This window comes from Myiozetetes cayanensis, unplaced genomic scaffold, assembly GCF_022539395.1.
Source record: "Myiozetetes cayanensis isolate MyiCay16 unplaced genomic scaffold, myiCay2020 scf1, whole genome shotgun sequence".
Classification (NCBI taxonomy): domain Eukaryota; kingdom Metazoa; phylum Chordata; class Aves; order Passeriformes; family Tyrannidae; genus Myiozetetes; species Myiozetetes cayanensis.
In genome coordinates this window covers 14,822,906-14,838,078 of record NW_026086604.1, presented here as the reverse complement: position 1 = coordinate 14,838,078, position 15,173 = coordinate 14,822,906, and the positions used below count along the sequence as shown (strand labels likewise).

At 36.7% G+C, this 15,173-nt stretch overlaps 1 protein-coding gene across 6 annotated transcripts in view; it reads right to left on the bottom strand.

Moving 5' to 3' along the window:
• The window catches only part of CSMD3 (CUB and Sushi multiple domains 3), a 605,611-nt gene that overhangs the window by 324,347 nt on the left and 266,091 nt on the right, over positions 1-15,173 (bottom strand). For all 6 annotated transcript variants that reach the window (XM_050305446.1, XM_050305454.1, XM_050305462.1 and 3 more), the window contains 2 exons: positions 10,605-10,729; positions 2,638-2,759 (listed from right to left, as the gene is read on the bottom strand). In XM_050305446.1, the coding sequence (XP_050161403.1) occupies positions 2,638-2,759; positions 10,605-10,729 (247 nt within the window). The remainder of the gene's footprint in view (positions 1-2,637; positions 2,760-10,604; positions 10,730-15,173) is intronic.

Sequence of the window (15,173 nt, the reverse complement as noted above, 5' to 3'; positions counted from 1 at the left end):
AACCTAAGAACAAAGAGAGGATTTATATTGTTTTCATTAGAATTGGAATTTTTAAATGTGGAATAACTTGATCTTGTGTTTTGAGAGAAAGGAAAACAACTGCACCTGCCAAGCACAAGCAAGATATGCAGCTACTGGAAAGAGTCCAGTGAAGGGGTACTAAGAAGATTATGGAGTATCTCTCACATAAGATTGAAATAGTTGGGCTTGCTTAGCCTGGAGAAGAGAATGCTCACTGAAATCTCTATGTCTATAACCTCCTGATGGAAGGATGTAAAGAAGATGTAACTCTTTCCAGTGGTGCCCAGTGACAGGACCAGAGGGAACAGGTACAAACTGAAACACAGAAGGTTCCTTCTGGACATCAACAAACAGTTTTTCACTGCAGGAGTGCCTGGGCACTAGCTCTGGTCACCACCTTCTGTGATATTCAAAGATCCTCTGTGCAGCTGCCTCTAGATGACCCTGCTTGAGCAGGGGAGTTCAACTACAGGATCTACAGAAGTTCTTTCCAACCTTAATTATTCTGAAGCTCTGTGAACCACACCGACAACCAGAATAATTTGTTCAATTAATTTTCTGCACTCAGATTTAAATTCAAAATTCCTTAAAAGCAGAAACTGGAAATTTTTAAGGAAAATAATAAATAATAATAATAATGGCCAGCCTTCGCGAGTGAAGATCCGGGGAAGGTCTTTACACCTTCCAGCCTGCGCATTGGATTTTTTAGGTGAGACACAGTGTGCGCGGAACTGAGCCCACCCTTTAATCCTAAGGTTCATCTGCCGGGGCCAAGCGAGCTTGGACGGTGGCAGCGAGGTCCTTAGGACGTAGGTGGGTTGCCTTTAAGGGCTAACGAGCCCCACCTGCCCGGGAGTGGCCCTGACCGGGAATCGAACCCGGGTCTCAGCGGTGATAGCACCGCGCCCTTACCACTAGACCACCAGGGGTTCCTCTTAAGGAAAATAATACTGAGGAATAATGTTTTTTAATACTCCTTTAAAGAATATTTTTGATCAAAACAAAATTTGGAGGTTTTGAAGATAACATTGCATAACCACCCTGTGAACTGGCAGTGACAGAGGAGGAAGGCAGCATTAAGACATGAATATCTTCATCTGAGTGTAATCCCTAACAATCTCCAAGTCACTAATATCTTACACCTGCAATCACCTGTGACTTGCCAGTAAATACATACCTGTTTGTCAGCTTAAAGTTTTGTTTCTACCATTGGTAGAATGTCTAAAATCTTATTTGGCACTTTGGCACTTTTTTTTAGTGTGTTTATTTGTTTGTTTGTTTTGTTTATTTTGTTTTGTTTTGTTTTTAATGTAGACATGCTCTTGCTGCATTTAAGAAAGGAAACCATTTTATGTAAAATATGGTGAAAAGAGTCTTAAATTCATTCAACAGCTCAGTGGAGGTTTTCAGACCATTTAAAGAACTTGTTCAAAGTGTAATAGCTGTGTTTCATTTTCTCACACAGTACGATACTAAATTCCATCTGCTGTCACATTTGACAAAACTTTCAGAAATTCTAGATGTGCACAGATTTCATCTTGTCAATAGTTTTTGATTAAAGAAATAAAAATATGAAAGAAATGGATCTTAACTATTACTTTTGAACTTCTTGCCCATCTGTGGAACAGAGATTGCATTATTTTTCAATGACTCCTGAAATATTTTTAATGACCTATAAATTGGATAAATTGGATTAGCAGCCTTTGGGATAAGAATTAAACAACCTCCTCCCCTGCCCCCCACCAAAACACATATATAATTTCCATTATCAAATTCTAATCAACTGTTTAAATATCCTTCTTTCTTGTACCAAAATGAAACATAAGGATGGCTTCCACACAGGACTTTGTAAGATTAGAGGGAGAAATACACCAGTGTAACTAAATGGTTTCTGAAATGTAATCAGGTTTTCGCTGAGTCCTCTGATGAAATTAGGTGCAAAGGGGTAGGCCTTCTAGGTCTGTCTGATCAGTTAATGGAGTGTGATGCAGATGGCAATATAAGGCAGAAATTAGAGGTAGAATATACCCCTGTACCAGCAAACACAGATGTTGATAGTCCTTTATAAAACATTTCTGAGCTGCACAGCTAATTTATGTTTTATTATATCTAAACAAGTCCATTACATTCAGTACAGATAAAATGATACACCTGGAAACAGAATATAGCCATTGCTGCCAGGTGCCTAGTTCTTGAAATTAAAGACAACTGGTGTCATAATTTAGCTTTATTGCTCCACTTTGACTCATCTGGCATTATCAAAACTCCTAGTACTTTTGGTTTAAAGTGTAGGTATAAAGTATATGGGATTTTAATACAGTGGTTCAGACAACGAAATAAACAACTTTAGAACAGTCCCTCATGATGGGAAAGTGAACTTCAGTGACTTCTTACATAGTCTAAGGTCAAACATGATATGAACAGTCTTATAAGCAAAGCAGCTCTTCTGGTTATAACAAAATATTAGTGGACCCATGACATTGCTTCACACCATTGAGTAGTTGCTTCTGGGAATTCATTCAGAGAATCACATAAAAACATGATAGCATCTATTTGGCATACAAAAAACCAAAATAATCTTGGGGGAAATGAGAAAATACAGAATTTTAAACTTACCTTATTGGTATTGATAGCTGTGATGACCCACACACATTGAGCATTGCTGTCATACTGAAATGGAAAATTAGGTGATGTGAAAGTGCCTCCAGGTCCCTGAAGATTGGATCCACAAGTTTTGACTGCAAAAAGAAAGTTCATCTTTTAATTCACACAGAAAATATCCGTAGCAGATTCATAAAACAGTCTCTAACTTACTTTAATCAAGATGTGAAGAATTAAAATATCATTGACCAAAAATGGAGTCACTTCTTACAAGACAATTGAACATTCATGTTTAGTTACTCTGACAAAATAAAATAGACTTTCTCTTGTGTATAAACTTATAATCTTAAAAAAATGTATTTACAGCAAAAAGAATAGCTACACTAAGAGGAACTGTCCTATTTATAAAACTTCAGGAAGTAACTTATCCATCTTCACTAAGGTCTTGAAAGGCAAGTTCAGATAGTAGAACAAAAAGATCACTTTTATCACTGTGCTTTTTTTGTGCATGTATATTGGTGTATTGCATGTCAGCATTTTTTCTGCTGTGACCACTTTATAGCCCATTGAACCCATGGCTGAAGCACTGAAAACTTTAAATGAAACTTGTAGAAGTTAGACTTACACAAAACACTGTTATCCATTTCTAAAGACTACAAAGGGCATTTATTTATAAATCAAAGTCTGTACGGTTATTTACAACAGCATGTCTTAAACAAAAGCAAACACATTCTTATTTACTGTAGGTTGCATCTTGCATCACAAATAATAAAAAGGATATAAACTGTGTCCTTTCTGCTTGCAAATGACACTTTAAAGGCACTAAATTCCTGATCTGCTGAAGTCAATAACACTTTTATTGATGGTTCCATGATATTCAGGTCTTTGCTGAATGCTTCACTGGTTAACTTTTCCTGTATGAAGATGTAGAACTGAGAGGCAGCCTCAGGCTATTCCAGTGATATCTCCAGTGATTATTATGATGCCACAAATAAATTGCACAGATAAAGAATTATTGCTTCCACTGTATTCTGAAAGACTATCTCGCTTAATTGAATAAAAAAATTCACACTTAGATATGTGAAATCACCCTTCAATTGCATTGTGCTTTCACAAAGCATGTTTATTTGATCAATACTGAACATAGGAAGATTTAGTTGCTGCTGGATGAAGGCTTGTTCCTTCCCTCACATTAGCCTCTAGAAAGAATATCACTTTTGCCACCCAACCTGCACCACTTCTATCCCTCAAAGAAGTTATATTTTGGTTAAAACTCTGTTCAAAGACACACTAGAAGCCTGAAAACAAGAAGAGAACATGGAGGTGAGAGGAAGGCTCCTAAGGGATCCATTGAGAAAATGATTAAAAATGTTGGAGTTCTATAAACACAACTTGTGAGGAAGGACTGACTGAACTGCTGTTGGTTAGTTTCAAGTAGACCAGGTATTCTGGAAGTATGCAGTAAGCCATTGAAAAGACAAATTAAGCACCTATTGAAAGAAGTTGCTTAAGTACAGCAACAAATGTTCACATTTGAATTAGAAAATCCTCTACTTGCAAGGCTAATGAAGCGATGTGATGCAAAGCTAATGAAGCGGAGTGCTCCAGTAAGATCTAAGAGCACTTCCCTTTAAAATACAAAATGTTAGACAAACACCATCTGGGAATAAATACAGCTGGATGTCGTGGTTTTGCCCTGGCTCAATTTACTTTTATACCCCCACATACAATTACTAACAGTTGAGAGAAGGTTTATGCAGACAAAAAGAGACTGAATTAAAAAAAAGGTATGAGTATTTATTATTAATAAACTAAAACTAAAGAATTATATTTACAACAATTCTACTTAAGTAAAAGGTATTATGTATTTACAGAAGATACTTCTCCCCCCACTTCCCTTTATATCAGTCCAAGGAGGAGAAGCAGCCCTTTTCTGTTCTCGGAATTCCAGCTCTCTCTCTCTTTCTCTAGTAACTCTGCAGCACTTTCGTCGCAGTTGGAACCTTTTCTCCTTCTTCTCTATGTCAGCCTCCAGGGCTGGGCCTACCCCCCTCCTGGGTTAAAACCGAAGGCTGGGGGTTACCCAGGTCCTGAAGGGTCTCCTTCCATAGGCTTGCAAGGGGACACTTGCTTACTATGGATCTTCTTCCACAGGGTTACAGGGGATAATGGTTTAAGAGTTCACCCCTGTTTCTCTATGGAGGTCCCTCCCCATGGGAGAACAGTCCTTGATTGACTTCTCGGCATGGGTCTAGTCTGGATCCCTTACTCGGATCCCAATATCCCACCTGAGCCATTTTCTGCTCCAGCGTAGGTTCTCTCTAGCACCAGCAGCACGGATCCCACACATGGATCTCAACATCCCTACCTGAACCGTTTTGTGTTCCAGCGTAGGTTCTAATACCCGTCAGGGTCATAAATCTTCAACAGCAGCAGCATGGATCTCTCACTGAGATCCCAAGCTTATCCGAGCTGTCTCGCTCCAGCATAAGCATCAATCCCTTCGAGGGTCACAAAGTCTTTAACAGGACTCTGCCTCATCTGAGCCGCTTTTACTCCAGCATAAGGCTTTCTCTCTGTTAAAGTCACAAATCTCTGGTGCATCCACAAGCTCCTCTGTGAGCCGCATGGGGGTCTCTTCACCCCAACAAACTTCTACAGGTGGCAGGGTTTTATTTTTCAGTCTTTACCCTGCTGAAGGGAGGGAAAGTGAAAAGGAAAAAAAGCAGTTCTCCCCCCTTCGAACTTTTCTTCTCTCTCCTGTGACTGCAGCTTTGACCTTGAAAATCCTGTTATCTCATGGCTGGAATTCTTCTGCAGCGGTTTCTCGTCTAAGCAGTTCGTCTTTTAAACTTTTTTTTTCTTTACTCTCTCCCAAGAGAGAAGGGAGGCTTCAGTGCTGCACCTGCCCCCCACCCCGGCCCAAGCCGGGGAGGAGGGGGCCTTGGCCCTCCTCGGGCCCGCTACCCTTCTACATGGCTGCTGCTCTTAATTTTAACTGCGCCACAACCTTCTCTTCCGTTTTCTTAAAGATGTAATTAGCAAAGGCGTCACTGAACTTTTTGATTGGTTTTTTGTCCGGAAATCACCTGGACAAAACCATCCTCAGCCCCAGGGATGGGCTGGGGGGCAAAACCACGACACTGGAGCAGTAAGAAAATATAACTAGTCAATTAGGACCACTTTTGTCCCTATTTATCTATGATGCATTACCTGGGTCTATGTGTGTGTGTGTGTGTGTGTATAAACACATACATTGTTAGTCAGCAACACATTTAAGAGGTACAGATACATGGCTGCATTTCAGAGAGAAGTGAGATAAAGGTGGATTTTTCAAAAATGTACTTAGATAAGTAAATGTACTTGTAAAAGCAAGATCTAAAATTCATAATGTACATTCTGTTTGCTTATTCATTTTAATCAAACTGATGTTTGCAACCTATTTGAAAATCACTTTACTCAGTGAAATGAACTGACCAAAATTGCAAAGCAAAGCAAAAAGCTTGTGTTCTAAATTTGCAAGAACCTAATTCACATCCATAGTATCATTTGATTCTTTTTCTACTAAGATTCCAAATTATTTTGTATCATGATTCTTAATTGGATGATCATGATAAAGATTATAAATCATGTATCTCTTTTAGTTTTCTCAGTTACAAAGAATTATTTCAGAAACAACTTTTTCTTCTACAGATTAGATGAGCTTTTCCACAATAACTGTATTTGTTGCTGACTTGCCAGCAGACTTATAAAAGCCAGCATTCATAAATGTTTCACAGGACAGGGCCTAAAAAACAAGCAAGCAGAAAACAGAAGTTGCAGGCATGAAAATAAAAAGGCTGATGAACCAAATGTGAATAGATCTATCTGATTCATTTCCTGAAACGTAAATGAGAGGAAGAGATTTATCAACTCACAAATAGTTTCATAAAGTAGATAATTGTCTGCTTAATCAAGCTGGCTTTGTAATAACAGCATTGCCCTGTAGGGGAATACTGAATCTCATGGCAGATAAATAGGTAGGGTTTCAATCTTGAACTGTTTAAACTTTCTCTCTTGAATCACGGAGAAGTTGATGTAAATCAGACATGGTACTACAGCTACATACATTAAGTATTTCTCGGGATATAAAATAACTAACAGCTGAAGAAATTTTCATCTTTCAAATGACAGATTTCAATCATAACTCAATGTGTAATGAATGCTTCGGCAAAGATTTTCATGTCATTCCTTTTAACATTTTTTTTCTTTCTCAGGAAAGATGGGAAGACAACCTGTTCTGCTGTCCTCTGACAATGGTATGTTACAAGAGTTGCATGAGGCCAATTAAATTGGAACAAATTTAAATATCCCCAGCAGAATTTTAGTCTTATACAATGCATCAATCTTGAAAAGTTCAAGATAAAAACCCCACAAATGTCTGAGAGGATGAATCAAATTTAAAATTTCTTAAAATTCAGCAATTGAAAAGTTAATTTTCAGCTGCTGCTTATGTTGATCTATTTGCTTGCCTACAACAAAGCTATTACCTCATAGCTCTAAATTTTAACCTCTTTTCAATACTCCTTTGTCTGTAAATCAAAACGGGGCAAATAACTTGATTTTCTGCCATATTTCTTTGCCAGGTGCCTATATCCAAGCATTTGCTATTTTTCTTGGGTGATAAGAGATTTATTACATTTTAAATGATATTTAAAAACATATGAAAAAGAAAGAATAATTGTTGATAAACTACAAGGTAATCCAACTGCAATTTAATGTGATCAGGATATCTGAAATAACAATTTTCTCACAGCCTTTTCTAGAAGTCAAAACATTCAGAATTCAGCCAAAACTCATGTTGATCATCTACAATGTTTGCTTGTGTTTTGGAAGTGATGTATCAGTTTTCCTTCTCAAAGTCCTACTATATTTTTCCTGTAGAAATGCTTCAAACTTTTACCAGGTTCACTTTCATGAATATGACCTTATGCAAGTTCCAGCTGGCATTGCATGATAACTCCTAAAGAGCTCATCTTTCATTTTTGTTGGGCTGTTATATTCAGTCACTCATATGCTGTATGAGAACAAGTCCTGAGGATTTATGATGTCAAATCAAATGCATCTAACAGAATTGGAAAGCTCCTGTTTATAACCCTGCCTAATTGCAGTATATTAATGCAACTAATTATGGATATTCACACACCACTTCTGAAAAATGTATCCTTACTGTAGGACTTTTTGTCTGTGCTCAATATAATTTATATAAGTGAATGAAAACAATTGCAAGTTGTACTGTTCAAGTAGGAAAAAAGCACATAATAAAAAGCAGGACTTTAAGTGACATTTTAGAGAATAACAGATAGATGTTATTCTAAAGTTGTTATATCTAAAGAGAGATGAAGTATCTAATATACCACCTGTGACCTCGTTCTCTGTAAAGCTGTATCAGTTTACAAGAAAAAAAATAATTTCTTGCATAAAATAACATTTGTATACGATTGTCTAATTTGTTTGCCCAAATGGTTTATACATAGACATGCAAGTTCAACTAATAGATGTAAACATATTTTTTTCAGATACTTCAAGTTACTATATGATATTTATGCTACTTATACAAAATTCTTTCAACATATTTATCATGTGTTCTGTGCATGAAATGTAAAGAAGACATCATTAGTAGTCAGGAAGAAACGTTTATATTCCAGCTTTAGTATATCTAAGAGTGTAATTGAAACACCTTGTTAATGAAAAGAACCAAAATTATAGCACACCTAAGGTACTTTAATGAGTATTTTTAATGCAAGTAATGATACTCTAAAGCAGTTCATATTTGCGAAACTAGAATATCTATACCATCTGTCTGGCTTTTCACCATGTGACATTGTATCAATTCCTAATAATTTTCTTAATACTGGTCCTCTCCTTTTTAAGGTGAAATCAGTTCTATGAAGTTAGTGAGCGTAAAGAAGTGAAACGCTGTGGTTTTGGGTTTGAATAAGATGCTTCCACCCATGAATAATTAATGCTTATTTTATAATTAGACACATTTACTAACATGATTTGTAAATCATTATGCAATGTTAGTTCTTAATCATACTGTGGAAAAAATGAACTGTAGAATGTGGTTACTCTTTTATATTTAAGTACTTTATTACCCGCTGCTATTCAGAGTTCAAAACTTACACAAAAGTGAAAAGCAATTTATTTAATAACCACTTATGCTTGAAGGCCATATTTCCCAAAAACTGCCTTTCAAAACTTACAAGTAGCTGTGCATACATCTCAGTCTTGACATAGCACTCCTGATAACACTTTATTGTCTGTTAGGGGAGATACTTTAAAAAACCAATAGACAGTGTGTGCGTTATTGATAAATTATCTGCTAATTACAGTATGCTTTCCTTTTAGAGTGTCTTTTAAATGAGATTGCTAAATTTTATTCTCAAATGCATAATATGCAGAGGACAGCAAGAGTTGGGGGTGCTGTTTGACAGCCGAGTCAATATGAGCCAGCAGGGTACCCAGATGGCCAAGAAAGCCTGTATCAAGAACAGTGTAGCCAGTAGGACTAGGGAAGTGGTCATCCCTCTGTACTCAGCATTGGTGAGGCTGCACCTCAAGTCTGTGTTCAGTTCTGGACCCCTCACTTTATAAAGGACACTGAGGTGCTGGACCATGTCCAGTGAAGGGTAACAAGGTTCATGAGTGGTCTAGATAGCATGTCTTATGAGGAGAGGCTGGGGGAGCTGAGTCTCCAGAAGAACAGGTTCAGGGCAGACCTCATTGGTCTCCACAACTACCTGAAAGGAGGTTGTAGTGAGGTGGGGACTGGTGTCTTCTTCTGTGCCTCCAGTGAGAGGACCAGAAGAAATGGCCTTTAGCTGAGACAGGGGAGATACAGATCAGATACCTGAAAAAAATTTTTTTCACTATTAGGGTGGTCAGGAATTGGAATAGGTTGCCCAGGGAGGCGGTGGAGTCACTATCCCAGGAGGTGTTTAGGAGGCATCTGGATCTGCCACTGGGTGATATGGTTCAGTGGTTTAGCAGTTACAATGCTAGTTTGGGGTTGACGTTTGGACTTGTTGATCTTAAAGATCTCTTCCAGCCTCAATGATTCTGTGATTCTATTTGTGGTACAATTACCATTTATATTACTGTTTATGTGGGATATAAAAGCCAAGTACCTTTGTATTGTCATTTTTTCATGATTATCATACAATAAATATATAAATCCTGTCATGCAGCTATATGTACATATGATCTTCATGATGATTTTATTTTTTTAAATGAATCAGTTTTGAAATCTAAGTGTTCTTTCTCTAATAAAACACAGAAAATAGGGATTGGAAGAACTTTGAAGAGGTATTTAGTCCATTACCCCACCTCAGTATGAGTCTGTGTGCGTTCAAACTCTCCTGGATATGTGTGTATCTCATATGCTATGGAATACTTCTGCTCAAGTACCTAAATTTCTTTAGTTCAGAAAGTTTTGCTAGTGTCCAACTGTAAACCTGTCTTTGCACAATTGGAGTCCATTATATTTTATAATTTCCCTCTTCTTTCACTGGATTCTTTATTCTTCAGATCAAAACAACCCAGTTCTTTTACACTTGTTTATATTCTGATAAATATATTTCTGAAAAACAAGAAATTAAGAGAATTTTTGATATTTAAAAAATTTCTTCTGTCCTATTTTCACTGGTCCACACCTTTCTTGAGAGCTAATTTCCATAGTGGAGTAAATCTGGGGTACTCATATTGCATAGCTTTAGACACCTAAGGTGGGAGACACGATCCTTGATTTAATCAGCTGTGTCTGACAACCATTTCCAGTGAGTTATCCACAGATAAAGCAGCATCGGTGTGTCCTTTTTTACTAAGAAAGTGGGGACAAAACTTCAGGTACATACAAAATACTAATTTAATAGTATTGGCTTTCAAACAATAGATAGATATAAAATAGAAAAATCACCATAAGGGTAAGAATTCCTCTTTACCTTTACACACAGGTCTGTGATCACTCCATGCAGCAAAAACTTCAGCTATCCTCTGACAGGTGATACTTTTGGAACCTTGAAGCACATAATCTTCATCGCAGGAGAACTGTACTGTTGCTCCCAAACTAAAATCAAACAATGACATAAAAAGAGGCATTTTTTTACAAATAGGTACAAGTCCATTTTTTCCATTCTTTTAGATATGACGGCCCTGACAAACAATACAAACACATAATCCAGTAATTTCTGCTCTCAGTAGTAAAAGGCTGAAGGCTATGTACCAGCCCAACAGTGCACAGCGTTCAGCCCTCTCTGGGCTCACTTTGGTATGAGCTGGTTCATCTTTTTTTAACAGTCGTTTGGAGGTCAAGTGAAAGAATGACATAAAGAAGAGCTGCAGAGTCCACAAAAAACAGGGGAAAACATAAAAGTGAAAAACTTAAGAAAGTAAGAAAATAAACATAATGTAAAGGCCCTAGCAATGCAAGGTTGAAAAGCTTCTATATGACACTGAGGAAAAAGAGCCACAAGCAGATCACAGAGTTGGAGCAATTTCAAAATTGTGAAACACAAAGACTATCTGTCACTAATGTTAAAAGTGACTATACTGTTAGGAAAGTTCAATTGGTAGCAATTGGGAAGACACAAATATCTTTCTCTAGATTTTCACAATAATCTATCTGCTTTAGAAAGTCATGTTGAGAAATTCTGAACCTCTTTGATTATTTAAAAAAAAAAAAAAAGGAACACATGAAAAAATAACATGAAAATATATTTTCTTTAACTAACCACAGACTGATTTAAAGAGGAAATACTGAGCAGAAAGTACACCATTTATGAATTACATTGAACTCATGGCAATCAAACTGGAACTGGTAAAATTCCTGAGGTCTGAATGATTATAAAGGCCGTACAAGTATTATAATTATTTTTATCACCTTCAAAAGTATAAATAACACTTACAATATGAAGTCCACTTTACTTGTCCAAATCAGTTTTGATATTAAACTGATATTTGATAGTATATGATGTAAGCATATGGGACTCATAAACACAGTGAGATTGCGTAATTACTAAATCTGGTACATGTGATTGAGACCCACTAAGGGCATTTAGATAAGCAGATGATAAAACACCAGTCTAAGTAAGAAAATGCAAGAGTCAGAGACCAATTTCCATGCAAGATCATCTAAAAAAAGATAATAGTAAGAGAGTTCGTTAAGGAAATATTAAAATCTGTCTCTCAGTAGCTTAAAAGCCTAGTCAAGCTTACCATTTTTTAATATTTTGCTGTCATTATCTATCTATACAATCTTTTAAAAATGGAAACAATAGTAATTCTTTCAAAATTGTCTAGTAGAAGAGATTCTTCTTGTTTCTGATGATATTTTTTTCTCCACCAACTTTGATCTGTGACGTAAAAGAATTCAGTTCAAAATACGTCTTTCTCTTAAAAAAAGTTTCATAACTTGAGTACAAGAGGATTAAGTGTCACTTCCCTCCCTAGGAGAGTGCATGAGGTACCTGACGTGAATATGATGAAGATTGAAAAAGGACATGCAAATTAGTTTTCTCTAGAGCACTTGACCATGGGTTTGATGAGGGTTTGTATGGTGTCCTGACAGCAGCAATTTCAGTAAGGTTTTATTTTCTTATTTCATTTTATTTTTCTTTAAAAGAATCCCAAGTAATTTGAGGATGGTTTTATAGGACAAAGAGGGATTCTTGATAGGATAAAATTGATGATATCTCTTGCATATCCAGAGGTATTGCAGGAGGACATGTGAGAGATCTGATTGCATGTTAGAGAACCAAAAACTTGGGAGTGAGAAAATCAGACCATGGAAGCTGGATTAGTCTGCCTCTGAATTATCGGCAGGTATTATTTTAGAGAAAATTGGCAGACTATTCCAAAAACAGAATGTGGGAACAAGTGACCAAAAATAGTGTGGAAAAATAAGGGCAGTTTGATTTCCTGACTTACATTTGACCCAAACTCTTTACCGGATGAACCCTCCTAAAAGTGTGACTGTATCTGCTTTGTAAATCTCGAGAGAACTGAAGCTTGATATAGTTATAAGATTGTCCATTTTTGCATATTATATAGACATATATAAATCAAAAAAAAAAAAAAAGAAAAATCTAAAGGACAGCTTGAAAATCTCTCACAAATTTCAAAAGTAAAAGGGCAAAAAGAAGTTGTCTGTGGATGCAGCCAAAGGCCAGACTGGGTTCATTTAGTGCAGTATGCTAACACTGTAAGTGATGAAAACTGAATGCTTGGAGAAAATCTCTAGAATACAGCAACCACTTATAGTTCATCTTCTGATCATTACCATATTTCAATCATTTATGATTAATGAACTTTCTGAACCAGAGCTACTAATTTAGTAGTCTCTGGGTGGCTAAATTAGACTCTTTGGATGAGCCCCTTGCTAGAGCTAAGACTGGCAAGGCATATTAGCATGGAAGAGAGCTTCTGTGGGTATATCAGTCACAAAAGAAAGTTCATATATATGTGGATTCATTAATAAATGGATGAGGCAACTTTGTGATGCTGAAATCCAATATGGAAAAGACAGAAATACTAAATGTCTTCTCTGCATCAATTTTTACAGCACATAAGCTCCTAGGCATCTGCATGTACCAACATAATTTGTGAAGAGGGACAGCCAATACTGGGGAGCAACAGGTAAAAGAAGATGGCTGTATTCAAAGGCAGGGAGCCAGAGAACTTTCACAGAAGGGAGCTGAACAGTCTGACTGAGTCTGTGCGAGGTTGGTATCATCTATGAAAAATTATGATGATGAGAAGTTCCTTGTGACTGTAGAAAGGCTAACTTTTAAGAAAGGCAAGGAGAAGCTAGGAACCCTACATAATCTTTAGAAAGAACATGTACTCTAGGAAAGCATGAACAGGAAATTAAGAACACTTACAAAGAGGAACTGTATTTGATCAACTTGCTTGTCTTCTATGCCAAAATGACAGGCTGCATGGACCACTCTACTCGTGGAGTATAGTGCTCAGTGTAACAGTGCTCAACATCAGCAAGGTTCTTGACAGCACCTCTTACAGCAGTGTCTTATGAGAGATGACAAAATATGGACTGAATAGATATATATTCAAAATTGGTCTGGTAACTGTGATCAAAGGGTAGGAATCAATGGCTTTGTATTCAGCTGGTGGCCAGTAATAAGCTGAGCATTAGGAAATCAATATGGAGTCTTATGCTGTTTAATATTTTCATCCTCAACTTTGACAGTGAGACAGAATTTATGGATCCATGGATTTACGGATCATACAAAAGTAGGAAAAGTAGCTGACACACTGAATAGCAGAGCTTCTATCCAGACACCTGATGAAGTTTAGCACTGGGCCAACAGAAATCTCATGACACTCAACAAGTACAGGTACAAAGTTCTGCAATATTGATCAGTAATGTGTTCTCATCCTGAATAAAACAAACTATATACTTAACTACATTAGAAGTGGTGGGAGCAGATCAAGTGAAATTATTACTCAGCTGGTGGGGCTGTGTCTGGAATACTATCAAGACAGAGATTGGTAAGAACTCCAGCATTTGGAGGTTAGTCAGAGACTTAGAGCACATGACCTATAGTAAAAAATCGAGGCAGTTAGGCTTAATTAGTCTAACAAATTTCTAATAACAGACCTTAACTACTTCAAAAACCATTACAAAGCCAAACTTTTCTAAATGTGGTAAATAATATACGAGGGACAGTTTAGAAGATTGAGATTTTACTTTGCAAGGAACTTCTTTCAGTAAAGCAGGGCAGAGCTGGAACAGCATATTCAGACTCTTGTGGACTCTTCACAAGAGGAGTCTTAGGAGTTTTCAGGGTTGGCTAAACAAAGCCACAGCTGATCTGATTAGTCCTGATTTGGGCAGGAGGCTGGAGTGGATGGCCTGTGAAGGACCCTTCAAATAATTTTTCTATGACTCACTTAAGTTGTTCAATTTATTCTGAATTCATGCAAAACTTTTGCATATACAATATAATGTCCTAAAGCAGTTCAGAGCTGCACAACTGAATGCTTGACTCTCAGTAACTTTATCTGAAAATTTCTCTTTCTAATAGGACAAAAGAGGATTGCCATTAGGTTTGAATTTCATGAAGACCTCCAAATTTTGGATACATTTTTGTTGGAAAAAAAAAAGTATGAGTAAATATTAATAAGGATGTTAGCTTTACAAATCTGTGAAAACTTCAATCTCATATCTCTTTTTAAAAAAAGTCTCCATCATCTGCCTCAATCCCCTATTTAAACAACACAAACTAAAAGCAGTAAGAAGGAGTCTAAAATGAAGCTATAGAATCTCTGAAGGATGAGAAACTGTAAGTTTAAAATTTTGAACTTCATATGCAGTTTATACTGAATAGTATTCTTTTAACAGTAGGCATTTACACAACAAACTACCTCATTTTAGGTTATTTTCCTCCAATATTTGATATATTCTTTAAATTATTATTGAACAAGAATCAATTATTCAAGGAAGAAAAAACTCAAACTCAGCTATAGTGATAAATTGTATTATTCTGCACTTG